At 42.1% G+C, this 22,483-nt stretch overlaps 1 protein-coding gene across 1 annotated transcript in view; it reads right to left on the reverse strand.

The window, feature by feature from the left end:
- Positions 1-22,483, reverse strand: part of LOC117513962 (C-type lectin domain family 4 member A-like) — a 31,060-nt gene that overhangs the window by 3,383 nt on the left and 5,194 nt on the right. Inside the window, exon 6 of the mRNA XM_034174225.1 lies at positions 17,876-17,991. Within this exon, the coding sequence (XP_034030116.1) occupies positions 17,876-17,991 (116 nt within the window). The remainder of the gene's footprint in view (positions 1-17,875; positions 17,992-22,483) is intronic.

A 22,483-nucleotide genomic window follows, 5' to 3' on the forward strand; every position in this document is an offset into this window, starting at 1 on the left:
ACTGCTTTCTCTGGGCCCAAGCTCATTTGAAATGGACAGACGCAAAGTGGAAAAGTGTGCTGTGGTCTGATGAGTCCACATTTAAAATTTTTTTTTGGAAATCATGGACGTCGTGTCCTCTGGACAAAAGAGGAAAAAGACCATCCAGATTGTTACCAGCGCAAACTTCCAAAGCCAGCATCTGTGATGGTATGGGGGTGTGTTAGTGCCCATGGCATGGGCAACTTACACATCTGTGATGGCACCATCAATGTTGAAAGGTACATCCAGGTTTTGGAACAACACATGCTGCCATCCAAGCAACGTCTTTTTCACGGATGTCCCTGCTTATTTCATCAAGACAATGCCAAGCCACATTCAGCGTGGCTTCATTGTAAAAGCGTGCGGGTACTAGACTCGCCTGCCTGCAGTCCAGACATTGAAAATGTGTGGCGCATTATGAAGCGCAAAATACGACAACGGAGACCCCGGACTGTTGAACAACTGAAGTTGTACATCAAGCAAGAATGGGAAAGAATTCCACCTACAAAGCTTCAACAATTAGTGTCCTCAGTTCCCAAACTCTTATTGAGTGTTGTTAGAAGGAAAGGTCACTGTCCCAGCTTTTTTGAAACGTGTTGCAGACATCCATTTCAAAATGAGTAAATATGAGGGCTGTCAATAAAGTATAGGTCCTTTTTATTTTTTTCAAAAACTATATGGATTTCATTCATATGTTTTTATGTCAGACATGCTTGAACCCTCGTGCACATGCGTGAGTTTTTCCATGCCTGTCGGTGACGTCATTCGCCTGTGAACATCCTTGTGGGAGGAGTCGTCCAGCCCCTCGTCGGATTTCCTTGTCTGAGAGGTTGCTGAGAGACTGGCGCTTTGTTTGATCAAAATTTTTTCTAAACCTGTAAGACACATCGAAGTGGACACGGTTCAAAAAATTAAGCTGGTTTTCTGTGAAAATTTTAACAGCTGATGAGAGATTTTGAGGTGATACTGCCGCTTTAAGGACTTCCCACGGAGCGAGACGTCTGCAGCACTCCCAGGCGCTGTCGTCAGCCTGTTTCAAGCTGAAAACCTCCACATTTCAGGCTCTATTGATCCAGGACGTCGTGAGAGAACAGAGAAGTTTCAGAAGAAGTCGGTTTCAGCATTTTATCCGGATATTCCACTGTTAAAGGAGATTTTTTTAATGAAAGACGTGCGGACGGGTCAGCGCGTCGGGACGCAGCCGGCACGGTGCGGCGGCACAGGAAAAACACCTCCGTGTTGATAACCATTTGTAAAATCCAGGCGGCTTTTGATGGCTTTCAGTGGAGTGAGTATATGAGAAATTGTTTAACAGCTGGACATGTTCCAACTTGTCCTTAAGGCTTCCAACGGAGGTGTTTTTCTGTGGCGGAGCGTTGCGGCGGCTGCGAGCCGACGCTGCAATCCGTTTAGAAAAAATTTTGATCAAACAAAGCGCCAGTCTCTCAGCAACTTCTCAGACAAAGGAATTCCGACGAGGGGCTGGACGACTCCTCCCACAAGGAGTGCTCACAGGCGAATGACGTCACCGACAGGCATGGAAAAACTCACGCATGCGCACGAGGGTTTAAGCATGTCTGACGTAAAAACATATGAATGAAATCCATATAGTTTTTGAAAAAAATAAAAAAGACCTATACTTTATTGACAGACCTCGTATCTGCACAAAAACAATAAGGTTTATCAGTTTGAACATTAAATATTTTTTCTTTGTGGTGTATTCAATTGAATATATACTCAACAAAAATATAAACGCAACACTTTTGGTTTTGCTCCCATTTTGTATGAGATGAACTCAAAGATCTAAAACTTTTTCCACATACACAATATCACCATTTCCCTCAAATATTGTTCACAAACCAGTCGAAATCTGTGATAGTGAGCACTTCTCCTTTGCTGAGATAATCCATCCCACCTCACAGGTGTGCCATATCAAGATCCTGATTAGACACCATGATTAGTGCACAGGTGTGCCTTAGACTGCCCACAATAAAAGGCCACTCTGAAAGGTGCAGTTTTGTTTTATTGGGGGGGATACCAGTCAGTATCTGGTGTGACCACCATTTGCCTCATGCAGTGCAACACGTCTCCTTCGCATCATCCGTGAAGAGAACACCTCACCAATGTGCCAAACGGCAGCGAATGTGAGCATTTGCCCACTCAAATCGGTTACGACGACGAACTGGAGTCAGGTCGAGACCCCGATGAGGACGGCGAGCATGCAGATGAGCTTCCCTGAGACGGTTTCTGACAGTTTGTGTGCAGAAATTCTTTGGTTATGCAAACCGATTGTTCCAGCAACTGTCAGAGTGGCTGGTCTCAGACAATCTTGGAGGTGAACATGCTGGATGTGGAGGTCCTGGGCTGGTGTGGTTACACGTGGTCTGCGGTTGTGAGGCTGGTTGGATGTAGTGCCAAATTCTCTGAAACGCCTTTGGAGACGGCTTATGGTAGAGAAATGAACATTCAATACACGAGCAACAGCTCTGGTTGACATTCCTGCTGTCAGCATGCCAATTGCACGCTCCCTCAAATCTTGCGACATCTGTGGCATTGTGCTGTGTGATAAAACTGCATCTTTCAGAGTGGCCTTTTATTGTGGACAGTCTAAGGCACACTTGTGCACTAATCATGGTGTCTAATCAGCATCTTGATATGGCACACCTGTGAGGTGGGATGGATTATCTCAGCAAAGGAGAAGTGCTCACTATCACAGATTTAGACTGGTTTGTGAACAATATTTGAGAGAAATGGTGATATTGTATATGTGGAAAAAGTTTTAGATCTTTGAGTTCATCGCATACAAAATGGGAGCAAAACCAAAAGTGTTGCGTTTATATAGGTTGAAGAGGATTTTCAAATCATTGTATTCTGTTTTTATTTACATTATACACAACATCCCAACTTCATTGGAACTGGGGTTGTAATTTTGGTAATACAAATAAAATAATAGAATAATAGAACAGAATAGAATAGACTAGAATTATAGGTCTCAATCACTCATCACCATCTCATCACCCATCTTCAACTGTTTATCTGGGATTGGGTCATGGGGCAACACCTCCAGTAGGGGACCCCAAACTTCCCTTTCTCAGGCCACATTAACCACCTAGGCAATTCTACAGTAACGGAATTACAATCTGAGCTAATCTGTCGTGGTTAGATGCCATATGTCCGGATTTTGCTGCTGTTGTAATTCCGTTACCATAGAATTGTCCACCTCTGACTAGGCTATACCAAGGCATTTCCAGACCAGTGTAGAGATATAATCTCTCCACCTAGTCCTGGGTCTTCCCCGGGGTCTCCTCCCAGCTGGACATGCCTGGAACATCTCCCTAAGGAGGTGCCCAGGAGGCAACCTTACCAGATAACAGAACCAATGTGAAGGAGCAGCGGCTGTACTCCAAACTCCTCACAAATGACTGAGCTTCTTACCCTATGTCTGAGAAAGACACCAGCCACCCTCCCGAGGAAACCAACAGTTGTGCTCAAAAGTTGACATACCCTGGCAGAATTTTTTATTTTTTGGCCATATTTCAGAGAATATGAATGATATGAATATGAATGGGAACACAAACCTTTTTTTACTCATGGTTAGTGCTTGTGTGAAGCCATTTATTGTCAAACAACTGTGTTTACTGTTTTTAAATCATAATGACAACAGAAACTAATAAAATGACCCAGATCAAAAGTTTACATAGCCCAGTTCTTAGCACCGTGTTTTTAACATCAATGACAGCTTGGAGTCTTTTGTAGTACTTGTGGACGAGGCTCTTTCTTTTCTCTGATGGTAAAGCTGCCTGTTGTTCTTGGCAAAAAGCCTCCAGTTCCTGTAAATTCCCAGGATGTCTTGCATAAACTGCATGTTTGAGATCTCCCCATTGTGGCTCAATTATATTGAGATCAGGAGACTGAGATGGTCACTCCAGAACCTTCACTTTATTCTGCTGTAGCCAATGACAGGTCAACTTGTGTGGCTTGTAGAAGCTTCGGGCCTTGGGTTTCACTCGTGCATGTGGTATATTGAAGAACTTCCACAACACTCCGATGCAAAAACAACAAAAAATTATTTCCACAGCTTGTGAATTTGCAGGAGTAATCTTAACTAAATTTGTTGTATGGCTGGGGGGGCCTGGCTGCCTTTTTGTTTCTGTCTTTTGTCCTGTCTTTTGTTTTTCCTTCCAGGTGGCTTGCATTTGGGACTGAGTGGCTGTGTAGCTGAGTTTATCAGGACCTCACCCTGATCACCTAAGGCTGATCACCTGCGGCTCGTCAGGACTCACAGCTGTGGTGCATCTACATGGATTGGAACATGGTGGCATTTAAGACTGGAGTACACAGTGTGTATTTGCCAGAGACTCGACCTTGTGACCAGACGGGTGAGATTGTCGTCTCGGGAGCCATCTCATCATCAGTGGATGCAGAGAACGTCCAGGTTTGATGCATGGTCTGTGAAAGAGGAGGGGGTGAGGTCTCACGCTCGTCAGCACACTTCCTGAGGTACGTTAGATTTTGTGACTAACATTTATACAGTCAGTAAATGTGGTGTCCCTCACACCTTATTATATTGAGCTGTATGTTGGTCGTGTAATCAGCTTCCACTGCAGTGGAGTTTTGTGAACTGGGTGTTCCATGCCTGCAGGGTGGGAAGCTGATTAGTAATTAAGCCAGGAAGTGTTTGCTGTTTGTGCACCTTTGAGTGTTCTCTCTGTGTGTTGTGTGGACTCACATAATGATTCCTTCTTTCACAGACTCAGTTTGTCGCGGCCACCTGGGGGGTGTCGGCGGGGTCCTTGGGTCCGAATTGGTTCTGGCTCCGGACCGTTAGCGCTGCTGGGAGCGCACCGCAAAACCACCACGCCAGACCGTGCACTTTTTTCACAGCACTGTTATGTTCATTAAACTCTGTTATCCTTTGTACCGTGCTCTGCTTATTTTATACTGGGTCCTTCAAACGCTGGTCGGTTCTCCGGGCTGCGTCCGACACATAACATAAATTGTTCTCAAAAATAAAACAATGCTACGGTGAGAAAACCGTATAGCTCCGTACCTTTCCAGCCTCTGCTCCCCTCTTCCACCCACATCAAAGCCATCCTTCTTATATGTGCGCTGCTCCTCTCTTAAAGAGACAGTAATCTAGTTACTGCTCTAGCATAACAACCAAATATAAGACCTATTTAACTAAATAACGTATTTAAAATAAACATATATACACAAATCAAATAGTTTTTTTTTAACTTAACTTATAAGGTAAAATGACCTATTTATTGCTTATTTATTTAAATCAAATAAAATAACACAAACACATACCTAATGAACTTATTTCTAATGTTAAACACTCATAGACTAATTCTTGGCTCCCACATACCGGCCCCTAATTGTGCCCAAAATTAAACCACAATTACTAAATAATAAACATGTGGAACCAAAGTTTTACTGTCCTTCTGTGTAAACAGTCCTTCAGTTCTTGCAGGCCACTGTCTCAATCAGCTTCTTGCAGGAGACAAATCTTCGTAACGGGCCTGTCCAATGTACTAGTTTTAGTCTTGATCCTTACCTGACGTACCAGTCCAAACTTGTCTGGGGTCGTCTGGATTACCTTTCCTGTGACCCAGGAGTTGCGTGGAGCTGATTCGTCGATGATGAGCACAATGTCTCCAATGGCGAAGTTGCGAGATGGATGGGACCACTTTTGACGCTCTAGGTACTCTCTAGTCCACCTCTTCCAGAAGATGTCCGATAAATACTGGACCTGTTTCCACCTCCTCCTGGCGTAGAGCTCCTGTCTGTCAAAAAGATCAGGGGGCAGAGAAGGCTTGGTCTTGAGAAGCAACAGGTGATTGGGCGTAAGAGCTTCTAGGTCATTCGGATCATCTGACGCCTTTGTTATTGGCCTACTGTTAATAATGGACTCTGCTTCGCACAAAAGTGTGTGTAGGCTCTCTTCGTCCAGCGTCTGTTGTTTCAGGGTAGTGCTCAGGATCTTCCTCACTGACCGAATCATTCGTTCCCAGACACCTCCGTGGTGGGAACCAGTGGGAGGATTGAACATATACTGAATGCCACTCTGTTGTAGCGCACTTTCAGTCTTGGAGATGTTCCATTTCTCAATGGCTCTCTTGAGCTCACGCTCGGCTCCAACAAAATTGGTTCCATTATCTGAGTGGAGGATCCTTACCTGGCCTCTTCTAGCTATGAAGCGACGAAGAGCATGTATAAAGGAATCTGTATCCAATGATGCTGCTACCTCTAAGTGTACTGCACGGATTGTGAGGCATGTAAAGATAACGCCATATCTTTTCACTGTGCTTCGACCTCGTTTTACTTCGAATGGCCCAAAATAATCCACTCCAGTGTTGGTAAACGGAGGGTCATCCGGCAGGACTCTGTCTCGTGGTAGGTCGGCCATTTGTTGCTGTCCTGCAGCTCCACTTGTGCGACGACAGATAATGCACTTGGACAGGATTCTCCTTATAGCAGTGTTAGCTCCAGGAATCCAATACTTGGTTCTTAACTTTGCTAGCACATGATTGCGACCGCTATGACCCAAATTCTCATGTACTTGTCTGAGGATCAATGTTGTCACATGAAGATCTTTGTCCAGAATGGCTGGTCGCTTTGACTCTTCGGGCATTGCGGCTCTACTTAGTCTACCTCCGACTCTGAGAATGCCATGCTCAAGAACTGGGTTGAGCTTGAAAAAACTACTGTTCCTCTTCACGCCTTCACACCGCTGAAGTGCTGTGATCTCTTTAGCAAATGTCCTCTCTTGGCAATAGCGAATAATAGCTTGCTCAGCTGCAGTTAGGTCTTCCACCGTGAGTCTATTAGAATCGGCTCTCAACAAGTCTGCTTTGAAGCTCATAATGTCCTTGTCAACTTCAGCTGGAGTTTTAGTAGCATTCAACTCCTTTCTCTTGCGACACAACATCAGCAAAGTGGTTTTGACTTTAAGTATCCAGACGACTGCTTTCTTTAGCCGAAACCATGAGGAAAAGTAATGCAGAAACTCCTGTATCACATCTCTTTGATCTTCAACTGCATTAGCACAGACCACAACATTCTTTACCTCTGGGTCTTCTGTGGTTGGATTCCCAGGATTATGAATCTCAGGCCAGTCGTCCGTGGGCTTGGTCAGAAAGTCTGGCCCCTGTAACCAAGTGTGGTTCTGGATATAGTTGTCTGCTGTGAGTCCCCTAGATGCGAAGTCGGCAGGGTTTTGTAAAGTATTGACATACCTCCACTGCTTGGGCTCAGAGCTCTTTAGAATAGTGTCCACACGGTTAGCGACAAAAGTACGGAATCTACTTGTCTTGTTGCAGATGTAGTTCAGCACCGTGGTACTGTCTGACCAAAACACTGATGCCTGGAGTTGTAGCTGCAGCTCTGAATTGAGTAGCTTGTCCATGTTAGCTGCCATAGTGGCTGCTGTTAGCTCCATTCGCGGGACTGTCATGGTTTGAGTGGGGCCACTCTTGCCTTCCCTAACATAAATGCACAGTGGACTTTGTTGCTGCTGTTCTTTTGTAACAAGTAGCTAACTGTCCCATACGCCTCTTCACTGGCATCAGCAAAGTGATGCAGTTGATTGAATACTGCTTCACCAAAACCAGCTGGCTTAAAACATCTTGGGAGGCTGACGCTTTCAAGCTGGAGAAGCTGAATTTTCCACTTGTGCCACTCACATGTGAGGTCATCTGGTATGACAACGTCCCAGCCTATTTTCCTTTTGCACAGCTCTTGCAGGATTTTCTTTGCGAGCAGGATAACTGGTGCTAGGATACCCAATGGGTCATAAACAGAACTTACAAGGGATAAGATGTTCCTCCTAATGGGAGCTTTGTCTGACATTATAATCTTGTACTTGAAACTGTCAGATTTGATACACCAGTGAACTCCCAGAGCTCTTTCCATGGGAAGTACATCCTGCTCCAGGTCGAGATCTTTAACTTCTGTCGCCCTCTCCTCTTCTGGTATAGCTGACAGCACTGCTCTGTTATTGCTAATCCATTTTGTGAGTTTGAATCCACCCCTTTTACACACAGCTCTGAGTGTGTGGTATAGCTTCATGTCTTCCTCTTCTGAGCGAACTGACTTTAGGCAGTCATCCACGTAGAAATTGTGTAGCACTGTATCGACTGCATGGCCATTTGACTGATCTCTGTTGTCTTCTGCAGATTTGCGTAGAGCAAAGCTGGCGCAGCTCAGAGATGAAGTTGCACCGAACAGGTGTACTACCATCTTGTACTCGACCATCTCCTGGATGATGTCGCCCGATGTCCACCAGAGAAAGCGCAGAAGGTCAGCGTCTTCATCAGGCACTTTTACTTGGTGGAACATCGCCTCCACATCTGCCATGACCGCTACTTCTTCCTGCCTGAATCTTGTGATGACGCCAAGAAGGGTACTGGTAAGGTTTGGTCCTTGTAGCAGTTCATTATTCAGCGTGGTACCCTGGTACGATGCTCCATAGTCGAAGACTACTCTGAGTTTGTGCTTCTTGGGGTGATAGACCCCATGGTGCGGCAAGTACCAGACTTTACCATCGTCTCTGCTGAGGTCTTTGTTGGGTACTCTCACAGCATAGCCCTTGTCAATAATGTCTCTCATGAAGGCTGAATACTCTGCATGGAATGTAGGATTCTTGCTAAACTTCCGCTTTAGATTTAAAGCACGTTGCTCAGCAACCTCACGATTGTTGGGCATCTTAACATGCTTGTTTCTCAGTGGCAGGGCAATACTGTATTGTCCATTCACTAGAGTAGCTGACTGTGTTGCCATGTCAAGAAACTGCAGATCTTCCCTTGACATTTCCAACTTCTCATCCTTATCACACTCAGGAAAGTCACTTTTAAACTGCTGAGTCCAGAGTTCCTCTAGTCTGCTGACTGATATGCGATTTGCTGAAACTTGTATCAGCCCACTTGTATTATGAGAAGCATCTTCTCGGCTGGGTTTACTGACAGTCCAGCCAAGCCTTGTCTTTACAGCATAGGGACCATCGTTTGCACTTGCGATGACCTGCCACGGTTCGATAGCTTTGGGCGCATTAGTCCCAATAAGTAGTCCAATCTTTGCGTCAGTCTTTGGGATAGACACCTGCTGAAGATGGCTCCACTTGTTCACATACTCCTGTGTAGGAATGTTATCTACAGATGCAGGAATGGCAGTTTGACTGAACACGTCTGGGAGTTCTAGAAAGTCATTGTTGTCCACGCTGCTTACTTCCAAGCCAGAAACAATGTGACTGTTGACAACCCTTTGCTCTCCCATAGTTTTCAGCAAAATGCATGTTTTTCTGCCTGTGAGACTCAGTTCTTCCATTAATTCTTCAGTACAGAAGCAGGCGGTTGAGCCCGGGTTGAGAAAGGCATATGTCTGGGTCACCCGCTGACTCAATTTGGGTTTGACTTGAACTGGAACTATTGCTAAGATGTGCTCTGTACTCTCAACACCATCCATTCCCACAAATCCATTCACAACCGACTCTGAGGGTCTTTCCACATTGTCGTGTGACTCCACTTCATGCTCTGCCTCTTTGCTTGCAACACTGGGTCTCACTTTAATGTGCAATACTGTGGAGTGTGGCTGTGAGCAGACTTGGCAACTTAATCTCTCCTTACAGGCATTACTCATGTGCCCCTGGTTTAAGCAGCTGAAACACAGACCTTTTGTTCGCAGAAAGTCTATTTTCTCTTTATGAAGAGACTTCTTCATTTTTTGCACTGTTCCATAGTGTGCTCACTACCATGACAAAACAGACAGGGTTTGGAAAATGCACAGACTTGGTTGCCATTGACTTTATTCTTTGACTTTGGGGTAGCCTCTTGGTTACTGGTGATAGTTGCGGCTGTGGTGAAGCCTCTCCTGGTACCACTTCTTTTGTGCAACCTCTCATCCGCTTGCCCTTTAGCTTGGCCCTTAGACACTGAGTCCTTTATATCCCCAAACAGTGGGTGCAGAGCTTCTTTGGCTTGTTTATTGACAAAGTCCACTAAGTCTTGAAACTTGACTCTCCAAATTTTCTTTCTCATAAATTCCACAAGCTAGTGTCCGCCATCTTTCCCTCAGTTTGTACGGAAGCTTGGCAATAATAGCACGCATGTTGGCTGTATTGTCTAGCTCTTCCATGTACTCCACATCTGTCATAGCATTACGACATCCTGTGAGATAGAGGCCAAAAGAGTGGAGCGCTTCTCCATCGTCAGACTTGATAGTTGGCCAATTTAGCACTTTGTTGATATATGCCGCTGATATCTTGTATGCATTTCCAAAATGTTCTCTTAAAAGTCTTTTTGCCTCATTGTATCCGCGTTTAGGTTCCATATGAAGACAACTCCTTACCAGCTCCTTCGGCTGTCCACTTGTGTACTGCTCCATATAGTACAATCTATCCTTGTCACTCTCTGTTTTGTCTTCTACACCATGCTCAAATGCTCTGATGAACAGTTGATATTCTAATGGGTCCCCTTTATAGATGGGAATGTTCTGAGGAGGCAAGGTAGCCAATCTTTGCTGTTTAGTTAGCATTTGGACAACACCTTGTAGAACTGGTGACTCTGGGGCCTCTGGCTGCTGAGCAGTAACAGCACGTGGCGTATAGACACTTTGGGATACATTTGGGACATTGCTCTGTGTTTGTTGTTTGCCCCATACAGGTGAGGGAGGTGTTGGTCGTGTAAACGCTGATGAATCTTTAGCTTTGTGTGAGGCCAAATAAGAATTCATACCATCACAACTGGATGCTTTAGACGAAATCCCTTCAAACTCGTTTAAGATCTTGATCTTGGCATCGGTTGCTGCTAAAGCTGTTTGTATTTCAAGTTCCTCCTTCTCTATTTTGAGTTTAGCTTCCTTTTCTTCAAGCAGTTGTTTCTGTTTCAAAGTAGCTGCCTTAGCTAACAGTGTGGCTTGCTCCAACTCTGCTTTCAGACGAGTAGACGAAGCTTTAGACGATGCATGAGAGGAAGATGCCTTGGAACCACACTTTGAGGTTGAGACTGATGCATTAGATACACTGATGGTTGTACCTCATCATTACATCGTGCAGCTTCTACTAAGCGTACATTAGCCTGCTCCATCCAATCTTCAGTGGCCTTAGCAAAATCTTTGAATAAATTAGCCTTAGGTTCAAACCAGTTTACTTGGTCTCTGTTCATTTCTTCATCTGAAATTTTTTGCAGTAGCCCTTTAACGTTGGTATTTAGCTCACAGAACTCTCCAAACAGCTTATTAAAGTCCACCATTAATACACTCTGTATGACTGTTAGGCCACCATCATTTTCGTTGTCCATAAGCTGACATATTTGATTCACTTTGCCTGATAGCTTAGCTAGCTTGGCCTTCCGTAGGCTAATAGCACGTTGAATCTTTTCATCCATAGCTTTAGGTGTGACCTTTACTGCCCTAGCTTCCACAACAGTAGCTGTTTCTTCCTCTTTATCCGCCATTAATTTTAGGGGAATTTTCCAGCAAACTGGCAAGTAAAGTCTTTCAAGGCCTGCTAATTAGCATCCAGTTTAGCAAGTAGCTTAGCTAGACAGCACCAAACAGCAATGACGCAGCGTTTTTGCAGGGCAGAAATTTCCACATTTACTCGCAGTGCTCCTTTCTTTGTGCTTGAAATCCGTCCACAAATGTCCATTTGGTTTTCTCACTAATGTGGCTTGTAGAGGCTTCGGGCCTTGGGTTTCACTCGTGCATGTGGTATATTGAAGAACTTCCACAACACTCCGATGCAAAAACAACAACAAAAAATTATTTCCACAGCTTGTGAATTTGCAGGAGTAATCTTAACTAAATTGTTCTCAAAAATAAAACAATGCTACGGTGAGAAAACAGTATAGCTCCGTACCTTTCCAGCCTCTGCTCCCCTCTTCCACCCACATCAAAGCCATCCTTCTTATATGTGCGCTGCTCCTCTCTTAAAGATACAGTAACCTAGTTATTGCTCTAGCATAACAACCAAATATAAGACCTATTTAACTAAATAACGTATTTAAAATAAACATATACACAAATCGAATAGTTTTTTTACTTAACTTATAAGGTAAAATGACCTATTTATTGCTTATTTATTTAAATCAAATAAAATAACACAAACACATACCTAATGAACTTATTTCTAATGTTAAACACTCATAGACTAATTCCTGGCTCCCATAACTTGGGTTTGTGTTTGGGATCGTTGTCATGTTGAAACATCCAAGTTCGTCCCATGTGCAGCTTCTGGGCTGATGAGGACAGATTTTCCTTCAGTATTTTCTGATAACATGCTGCATTCATCCAGCCATTAATTTTGACCAACTTTCCTGTGCCTTTGTAGCTCACACGTCCCCAAAACATCAGCGATCCACCTCTGTTCTTTACAGTAGGAAGGGTGTACCTTTCATCACAGCCCTTGTCAACTCCTCTCCAAATGTAACATTTATGGTTGTGGCCAAAACGATACATTTTGATCTCATCACTCCAAATGACTTTGTTCTCTGTGCTGTTTGGCATATTGTAAGCAGGATACTTTGTGGCATTTGTGTAGTACTTGCTTTTTTCTGGTGACTTGACTATGCAGCCCATTTTTCTTCAAGTGCCTCATTCTTGAGCATCTTGAAACAGCCACGCCACTTTTTTTCAGAGAGTATGTTTCAGCTGAAGTTATTTGTGAGTTTTTCTTTGCATCCCAAACAATTTTCCTGGCAGTTGTTGCTGAAATCTTTGTTGGTCTACCTGACTGTGGTTTGGTTTCAATGGAATCCCTCATTTTCCACTTCTTAATTAGAGTTTGAAAACTGCTGATTGGCATTCTCAGTCCCTTGGATATCTTTTTATATCTCTTTCCTGTTTTGTACAGTTCAATTACCTTTTCTTTGACAATTCTTTTGCTTTCCCTATGACCCAGAAACCAGAAACGTCAGTGCAGCACTGGATGAAAGATTCAAGGGTCTGTCTGGAGCCCAGAAACTCACTGTCCTTTTATGCACACACACTGATTACAAGAAAACAGATCACAGGTGAGGATGGTTACCTTTACCACCCAGTCACAGTAGAGAGGCACCGTGACGTCTGGTCTCTCTCTGGCTGCTAATGCAACATGGTAGAATCCGCCCCAAAAAAGATTAATTTCCGTGTAACTCTAACATGTCTATCATATATTATGTAAAAGCTACTGAAAAACACTTCGAAAACGGAAAACGCTGTTTTCACAACCTGATAACACAAGACATCTCGCAGACATCAGTGTGCACACACATCCTGCAGTCGAAGGTAACTTCCACATTTTTCAGAAGCTCATGCATGTGCACACGCATGATCTCCTTTGGATGCCATTAAAATGTCATTGAGTTTATCCTACAACACCAATATAAACATACAGAGGCGAATATATTAGTGATACACAGATAACACAATAACAGGCATATATATATATATATATATATATATATATATATATATATATATATATATATATATATATATATATACACACACTTTGCACTGGGATACCAATTAAGTAATTATTAAGAAGACAATCCTCATACGGCTGAGGGTATTTTAGCATTGTGTTTATATTTCATAATATCAAAGCTTATGAGCAGATTTGCAGCAGCATTTAATTTGCATTGTACATGGAATATTTTTGATAAAATTTAATTTTACTTCTGGAGAAACTTTTTCTCTGGTGATCAACATTCATTTAAATTATCATTTTTTTTTATATTTTTGTATTTTTTTTATCATATGAATTTCCTCAGGAAATTTTGTTGTAATGTGTTTGTGTTAAAACTGTTCAATTTTGCTTTAAAAATTGTTCAATTATATTGTCGTATCTGACTGTCATACCGTTATGTGATAAAAACTTAGTGTTTTGTCATGTGAATTTCCTCAGGAAATTTTTGATTGTAATGTGTTTGTGTTCGCTCTTAAAAATGTGTGTTCAGCAAGTTGCATTGTCGTATCTGATTAATGTCATACAGAGTCTTCAAATCTGTGATTAAAAACTTTATATTCATATTTTTCATAGGAATTTTCTCAGGGAATTTATTGAGAGTAATGTTTGTTTTAAAACTGTCCACAGTTTTGCTCTTAAATATCATAAAGTATTATTAACTGTATGTAGATGTAAGCTGAATTTATTTTTGCTCCTAAAATGTGCAGTTGGTTGTAGATCAACAGATGAATTTTTTTAGGTTTCATTATTATTTCTCGAAGATTTATTCTTATTTTGTCTGAACATCTTTTGGAGTAGTGTCGGTGGTATGCCATGTAAGAAATCTTTTGTAAAGTTGAAAATTTTTCATTTTATGTGCTTTTTTATTTTTGAGCATGATGTTTAATTCTGTAAAGATGAATTCCATCATTAAATCTGTAAGTGATTTCAAAAGTTTCTGCATTATTGATTTTACGAGGTCTGTGAGAAAAGAAACAGACCTTTTTATTTTTTTTTTAAAACGCCTCCGTGTTGATAACCATTCGTAAGATTTAGGCGGCTTTCGATGGCTTTCAGTCGAGTGAGTATCCGAGAAATTGTTTAACAGCTGGGCATGTTCAAACTTGTCCTGTAAGGCTTCCAACAGAGGTGTTTTGCTGTGGCGCCGCGCCATGAGCGGCTGGGTGCCGACGCGCGAATCTGTTCGCACGTCTTTCATTACAAAATCTCCTTTAACAGTGGAATGTCTGGATAAACTGCTGATCCCGACCTCTTCTGAAACTTCTCTGTTATCTCACGACGTCCTGGGTCAACAGAGGCTTAAATTTGGACGTTTTCAGCTCGAAACAGGCTGACGACGGCGGCTCGGGGCGTGGACAGTCCTTAAAGCGACAGTAACACTCCATAATCTCTCATCAGCCCTTAAAATTTTCACCGAAAACCGTCTGAATTTCTCGAATGGTGTCCACTCGGATCTGCCTCACAGTTTCTGAAAAAATTTTGATAAAGCAAAGTGCCAGTCTCTCAGCAAGTAGTCAGACAAAGGAATTCCGACGGGAGGGGTGGACCAGTGCTCACTCAAAGCCTGCCCACAGGCGAATGACGCAACCGACAGGCGTGAAAAAACTCACGCATGTGCACGAGGGTTCAAGCTTGTCTGATGTAATCGCACGTTATTCAAATCCATATAGTTTTTGAAAAAATAAAAAGGTCCGTTTCTTTTCTCACAGACCTCGTATATGTGAATTCCATAAATACATTGCAAGTTACTATTTGAATAAAACCTGTTGAATTTTAAAACATTTATAAAGTTTGTTTTACGTCATTTTTAGTTCTCAATAGGAAAAGCACAAAAAAATTGTAGATATATTGAGCAGGAACATTGCACAAACATCATATGAACAAAGAATGAGGACAGGTAATGTTAGCATTCGAACATTCTACAAATGTTCATTTAATGTTCTGGTTCAACTGTTCATATGATGTTTGTAAACATTTGTGAACGTTTGTATAATGTTCATTGAATGTTTGCATGCAAACATTACCTGTCCTCATTCTTTGTTCATATGATGTTCATCCAACGTTCATGTCATGTTTGCAAACGTTCTCATGCAAACGTTCAATGAATGTTCAAAGAATGTTCAGTTTCCGGGTGGGTACTATGTACCCAGGGCCCAGAGCATGGGGGGGCCCACAAAAAACTGGCATTAAATACATTTTTGTGTTGCATGTCATTAATGTTCATACAATTCATGTTGTAAAAGAATATAATTAGAATCAATGCATAAATGTTGTGAAACATAATTCTGCTCTAACAATAATATTGAAAGATCTGAGGGCCCTTCCCACCCATGCACAGTTTACCCTACAATGATTTAGTCCAGGCGCACAGGCGGCACTCTGCCCCACTCACACATATCCCACATGGGATCTGACAGAAAGAGGAGGTGTTTAGTAGAGCTGAAACAACTAATCGATTTAATCAATTATTAAAATAGTTGTCAACTAATTTAGTCATCGATTAGTTGTTAAATAACTTTGTTTTACCGCAAATGTTTCATTTCTTCCATATAAATCAACCGTTTCTACAGCGCGGCTTTGCTTTGAACCTTGAACCAATCGAAGCAATGATTCGCAGATCAAAGCAGTGCTTCGATCTGCTGCTTTGTTGATTCATTCATTTTTTATTCCACTTTATCTTAATTTTTCCCCACTAAAACCCAAAGAGCATATGTCTGTGAGTAATATTTACCTTTTTGTGTTAATCTGACCTGTTATGGTCTTCTGAAACAGTTGATAGATGTATTTTATAACTTAAAAACAGGACCGATGCTAATGTGTTAGCATGTCTATAGCGTTTTCAATGTTAAAGTTACCATTAAGCTGTTGCAGCTGTCAGCACATTTGTGTGCTAAAAGAGTCAAATGTATTACAAATTGTAATATTTTTAATTTATTTTTATTTATATATTAGTAATAATAGCAACAACAATAATAGCAATAATAACCAGTAATGCTACAATACAATTTTAGAGAAAGAAACAAAACAACCTGATTAAACACAACAGAAAAGATAAATCCAGCTAACAATAAACATAAATAAATAAATATAGAAATAAATAACTTTTCCCTGTGAACACCTAGTGACTCTTAAACCTCCACTTCACCCCTGTTTTATTTAAGTTTAATGACAGTTTGTTTCGGTCAAACCACATCTAAGCTGTGTTTTTACACCAGAAAAAATAAAATGCAGTTAACTGCACATTTGTGTCTTTTTTCATAAAAATATGTTTTTAAAGAACACATATTACACTTTAGTCAGGCCTTTAAAATAGTTTCGTGGACTCTTGCTGTAATATGTTGTCAGTGGTTGAGATAGTTGCTGTAGGCATCTAAAAATGCTCATAATCGGGTGAAACCTGATAGAAATCTCTTTGTGGTGTGTTGGTGATGTATATGTGCAAAATAAAACAAAACACTACTCCAGGCATGTTCATGATGACAATATAACATAACTTTGTTACAAGCTCAAACGCTGATGTTGCGTGATAAAGGCCTTTTAATAATAACTCACTTAAAGAAATAATGGCAAAACTCACATGTAAGTTAAAAAAACCCAAAACGATTAATCTAAAAAATAATCGACCGATGAACTGATTACTAAAATAATCGTTAGTTGCAGCCCTAGTGTTTAGGCTGAAATAAATATGTGTTTCCTAAAAAAAAATCAAAGTCTGGATTTCAAAAAAAAAAGAGAAAAAGGATAGGGAAAGAAAACTAAATGAGGGAAAGAAGCTGCTAACCAAATTCTTTGAAAAGAGAGGTGAGCTTGAAAGCTAGCTATATTGAGTTGGGGGGTCTGGGGGACACTAATTGCATAATTTTCTAAAAAATGTTGCAATTTGGTGCATTCCTGTACATTTTAACAGACAGGAATGCACCAAATTGCAACATTTTTTAGAAAATTATGCAATTAGTGTCCCCCAGACCCCCCAACTCAATATTGCTCCCCCAACTTTAAAAAGGTTTCTGACTGCCAGGTGTGCTCTAAGGTATACATGATTTAGACCTGGCTTGACTACACATTAGAAATTTGGTGTTTGCGTTAATAAAAAAGAACATAACAGTGTGTGTGGGGGGTGGGGGGGGTCTTCAATATGGCTAGTACCTAGGGCCCAGAATTTGGTGCTATGCCCCTGACAGTATGGTAAAGCAAATGCGATACCGTCCCTGCTGAGCCGATTCTCCGGCCAATCTCATGCTCAATTGTTCCCACACCGAAATATGTCTTAATGAGTTTTAATTCATTTTTGTATTTGAATGGAATACCTTGGGATACTAATAACTGCTATCTTAAGAAAAAAAAGGTGCATTACATTCCAGTGTGTGCGTGTGTGTCTGTGTGTGTGTGTGTATGTGTATCTGTATTTACTGCACAGTGAGGTTACGTCCATCTATCCACATCCACTCTCCATACGATTGACTCAAGCCCATCCAGTAACCGTGGTGTGCATCACTGTAATACTTTATATGGCCACTGATGAATTCCTAAAATTATAATAAACCACTTGTCACATATCTGTTAGTTAAAGCAAACATTTTCTTTTCATACTATGGGTGTCATTTACTTGTTTGTTGACTGTGATTTCCTGTTGGAGTAACATGTATCGTTGCACTAAAGGTAAAAGTGCAAAACACAATAAAAAAAAATGTATCTGTTTACATTTACCACTTCTCCTTGTAATTTGCAGGATCTGCACAAGATTGATCAGTTAGTGTTGGTTTCCTTCTAGACTGGTGAATTTCAGTTAGACACATTTCAGTTCGATGGATTTGGCCTTAAGAGCCAAAATATTATCCCTTACCCAAATATTAACCCTAACCCTGACCGTAAAACTTGAAATCTTATGCTGCGTTCACACCGGGCGCGATCAGACGCTACAAATTTGCGGGGGTCGCGTGGCAACGGACGCGCCTCCTTTGCCCGGTGTGTCGCTCTGCTTTTGCTGCGAAAATTCGCCCCGGTGCGTCATCAAATAGGAGGAGCTTCCATTCCACTCGCCGGTTCCGGTTGTCAGTCAAGTCATCATGACGGACCTTGATCACACGGAGCGAGTTGTTGTGGAAAGCTCCCAATACAGAGAGTATCATTATTTGCTGCAGGAGCTGCGTCTGGATGACGGTTGCTTTCAGCGGTCCTTCTGCCTCTGCGGGATCCAGTTTGAGGACTTCCTGTCACGTTCACGCGTGCACATGTAAAAACAAACAAACAACAAACAAAAAACTCCGCAGCTTGCTGCAGCTCGCTCTTCCCCCCAAAAAACTGTCATAATTGTGTTTAGAAACCAGCCACCATTTGTTTTATTATACATCTGTGTAGTTAATAAGTAAAATAATCTTCAGGGACAATTCGCTCGCGCACGCACATAGAAAAAAAAAAGAGAAAGAAACTCTGCTGCTTGCTGCGGGGCTGCTCCTCGCTCTTCCTTAAAAAACTCTGTCATAATTGTGTTTAGAAACCAGTCACCATTTGTTTTATTATACACCTGTGTAGTTAATAAGTAAAATAATCTCCACGGACGATTCGCTCTCGCTCGCACGTAAAAGAAAAAGAAAAAGAAACTCCGCTCCCCGCTTCTCGCTCCAAAAACTCTTGTCATAATTGTGAAATAAAGGACAAAAGAGACATAAGTCCTGCTCACAGGCTGGCTACCAGGACATGTTCACATCTTCAGTCAAACTCCAGACATCTCCATGTCACTACATATTCAGTCTCTGACTGGTCATCGCGGCGCGACAAGACGAAAAAGTTCAGATTTTTGAACTTGGGGAGGAGGGCAATGCGACATGATGCGACACAATATCACGCCACAAACGCGCCAATCGCTCAAAATCGCTTCACTCGCGTCGCTTCATTTGCGTCCATCGCATCTCGCTGCGTGACTTGGCGCCAAAACGCATCCTTACATACGGATTACATGGCAACCTGATGCTGCAGTTGCTCGCATCGTGCCGGTGTGAACGCAGCATTAATCCCAACCCTAAATACATAATATGCAACTACATACGTAGGCAGACAAATGACATTACAGTGCATCCAGAAATTATTCACAGCACTTCACTTTTTCCACATTTTTTTAAAATGCTACAGCTTTATTCCAAAATGGATGGAATTCATTTTTTTCCTCAAATGTTTACACATAATACCCCATAATGACAATATGAATAAATGGAAGAAGTTCAGATACATCAGGACTCTTCCTAGAGCTCACTGCCTGTCTAAACTGAGTGATCAGGGGTGAAGGGCCTTAGTCAGGGAGGTGACAAAGAACCTGATGGTCACTCTGTCAGAGCTCCAGCATTCCTCTGCAGAAAGAGGAGACCCTTCCAGAAAGACAACCATCTCTGCAGAAATCCATAAATCAGGCCTGTATGGTAGAGTGGCCAGACGGAAGCCACTCATTAGTAAAAGGCACATGGTAGCCCACCTGGAGTTTGCCAAAAGGCACATGAAGGACTCGTAGACCATGAGAAACAAAATTTTCTGGTCTGATGAGCCAAAGATTGAACTCCTTGGTGTGAATGGCAGGTATCATGTTTGAAGGAAACTAGGCACCATCCCTACAGTGCAGCATGGTGGTGGCAGCATCATGCTGTGGGGATGTTTTTCTTGGTAGGAACTGGTAGACTAGTCGGACATGACATGATTGAAGCCGACTAGCGCACGAAGGAAGAATTGCATGCCATTCATGAAAAATCTGAGTCGCCTCAAATGCCTCGTACACCTGTTGCCACAACATTCGCGCACACAAGTGGCCGAAAGACAGCGAATGACCTGCGCATGCTCATTCAATCCCTCTCTCAGCAGGTGTTGGCCAAATTCCAGGTGTCACACATGAACATGTCACACCGCTCGCTGCACACTTAGAAAAGGTGGAGCTATTCGCGCACCTGGTATGATAGTAGAGAGCAGGTGATCACATTCGACATGTCTGTGAAAGGTGTCTAAGTGCCACACGAAAGTGGCGTAACCTAGCAACACACATGGGTGTGACTGTACTGACCAGCCCCCCCACACACACACACACACAAATGGCATGTGGAGTGGGTCGTCATGTCACCCCCCCCACGAACACACACACACACACACACACACACACACACACACACACACACACACACACACACACACACACACACACACACACACACACACACACACACACCATGAATCCAACAATGTCAGCTGTGGCTGAAGGTCTCTGAGTCCGGTGCTGGACCAGCTGACTGCTCCTGCACCTCAGCTGGAGAACACGCAGTGTACATGTGTGTGCGGGCAGTCACGCTCTCATGAGAACCGGCCAGCATGTGAGCGCACGGCAAAGTGTGAAGCCGCCCGTCCGGCTGATTTCACTTCCACCATGTTAACTGCAGTTTACATACAAAAGAGTGGAAATTAAATCAAACAAATAAGAACAAATAAGGGTAATGAAGGCGTGAACTCATTCTTGTGTGATCACTTTGCTGTGGACATACAACGCATGTCAGCTGACCGCCGACTGATTGACAGCTGGACGTGACCGTGCACGCAAGGTGTTACATTACAACACAGACAAAAATACACTGTAACAAATGCCGTTTTGTCAGTTATTACAGTGAAAATTAAATCTTGTTGATTTTAGGCTTTTTATGCACCTATTATAGGACAGTGGTGGTAGTGTAGTGGTAAAGTTTCTGTCTGTTAATCAGAGCTTTGTAAATTGTAGGTTCAAATCCCGTGGATGGCATGTATTTTTTATTTTTTGTTTCTCCACAGCAGTGCGTGATGTGGTGCAACATGTTCCAGCTGTTTTTTTTCTCCACATCACCAGTGCAGTGTGGTGCAACACATTCCAGCTGCTCACACTGTGTTCATGCATGCGCACGAGCGTGCACAAAATCATCACTGGTGTGTCGTGTATGCCTGTGCGATCATGTGTCCCTCACAACAGCAGGTGGTATGTTTTCGTGGTTCCCCTTTTCGTGTTTGGTTAGTGGATTTTCTTTCGATTTCTGCATCTTTCGTATTATGTGTGAAGGGGCCCTTAACGTTATGAACAGTTCTGTCAGTTTGAAACTTCTTGACATTCCTCCATATTGTCTTTCTGTCTGGAGCTTTTCTAACTGCAAAGTGACATTGATAAATGGACTGCATTTATATAGCACTTTTCCATCTGCATCAGAAGCTCAATATTGTCGTTGGGTTTGCACGATCGATTTGGTCTCAAAGTAGAATTACACCAGTTTCCCTTTTTGCTCGATTGTAAGCGATGTCCTCATTGGATCCGTTTCAAAACTACATCAGAAGAAATTCCTCACATATATATTGATGTCTGAAAAAAAAAAATAAAACCAAACGTGGCGCCTTAAAGTGGTGTAAAAAAAATGTAGTTTAGATGCACAAAACATGTCAAATACATGATCACGGTTGGGTGAATAAGGTAAGACATTATATTTATCTGCCCAACGGTTGGGCGAATAGGGTAAGACATTATATTTATCTGTTGGGTGAATAGGGTAAGACATTATATTTATCAGTTGGGTGAATAGGGTAAGACATTATATTTATCTGCCCAACGGTTGGGCGAATATGGTAAGATATTATATTTATCTGCCCAACGGTTGGGCAAATAGGGTAAGACATTATATTTATCTGCCCAACGGTTGGGTGAATAGCCTTTGCCTTTTAACATTTATTACAAGTTGAATATTATATTGAATATATATGCAAATTGAATATCTATGATGACCCAATGTTACAATTTCTACACTGATCCAATATTCAAATCTACTGTATTTTCTATGTTGACAGACATTTTGCCTGCTAGGTTACTGACAGAAATTTTGCAGACCCACTCAGTGACAGCCTCCATTATGCTGATGCATGCTCTGCTAATCACACAGCGTGCCATAAACACCATAATATTTTGAAGCAGATCTAGAGATACTAGCAGAACCAAAACACATAATTTACATTTTTTAAACATAAATAAGACTGGGT

Source organism: Thalassophryne amazonica, chromosome 7 (genome assembly GCF_902500255.1).
Source record: "Thalassophryne amazonica chromosome 7, fThaAma1.1, whole genome shotgun sequence".
In the NCBI taxonomy this organism is placed as follows: Eukaryota; Metazoa; Chordata; class Actinopteri; order Batrachoidiformes; family Batrachoididae; genus Thalassophryne; species Thalassophryne amazonica.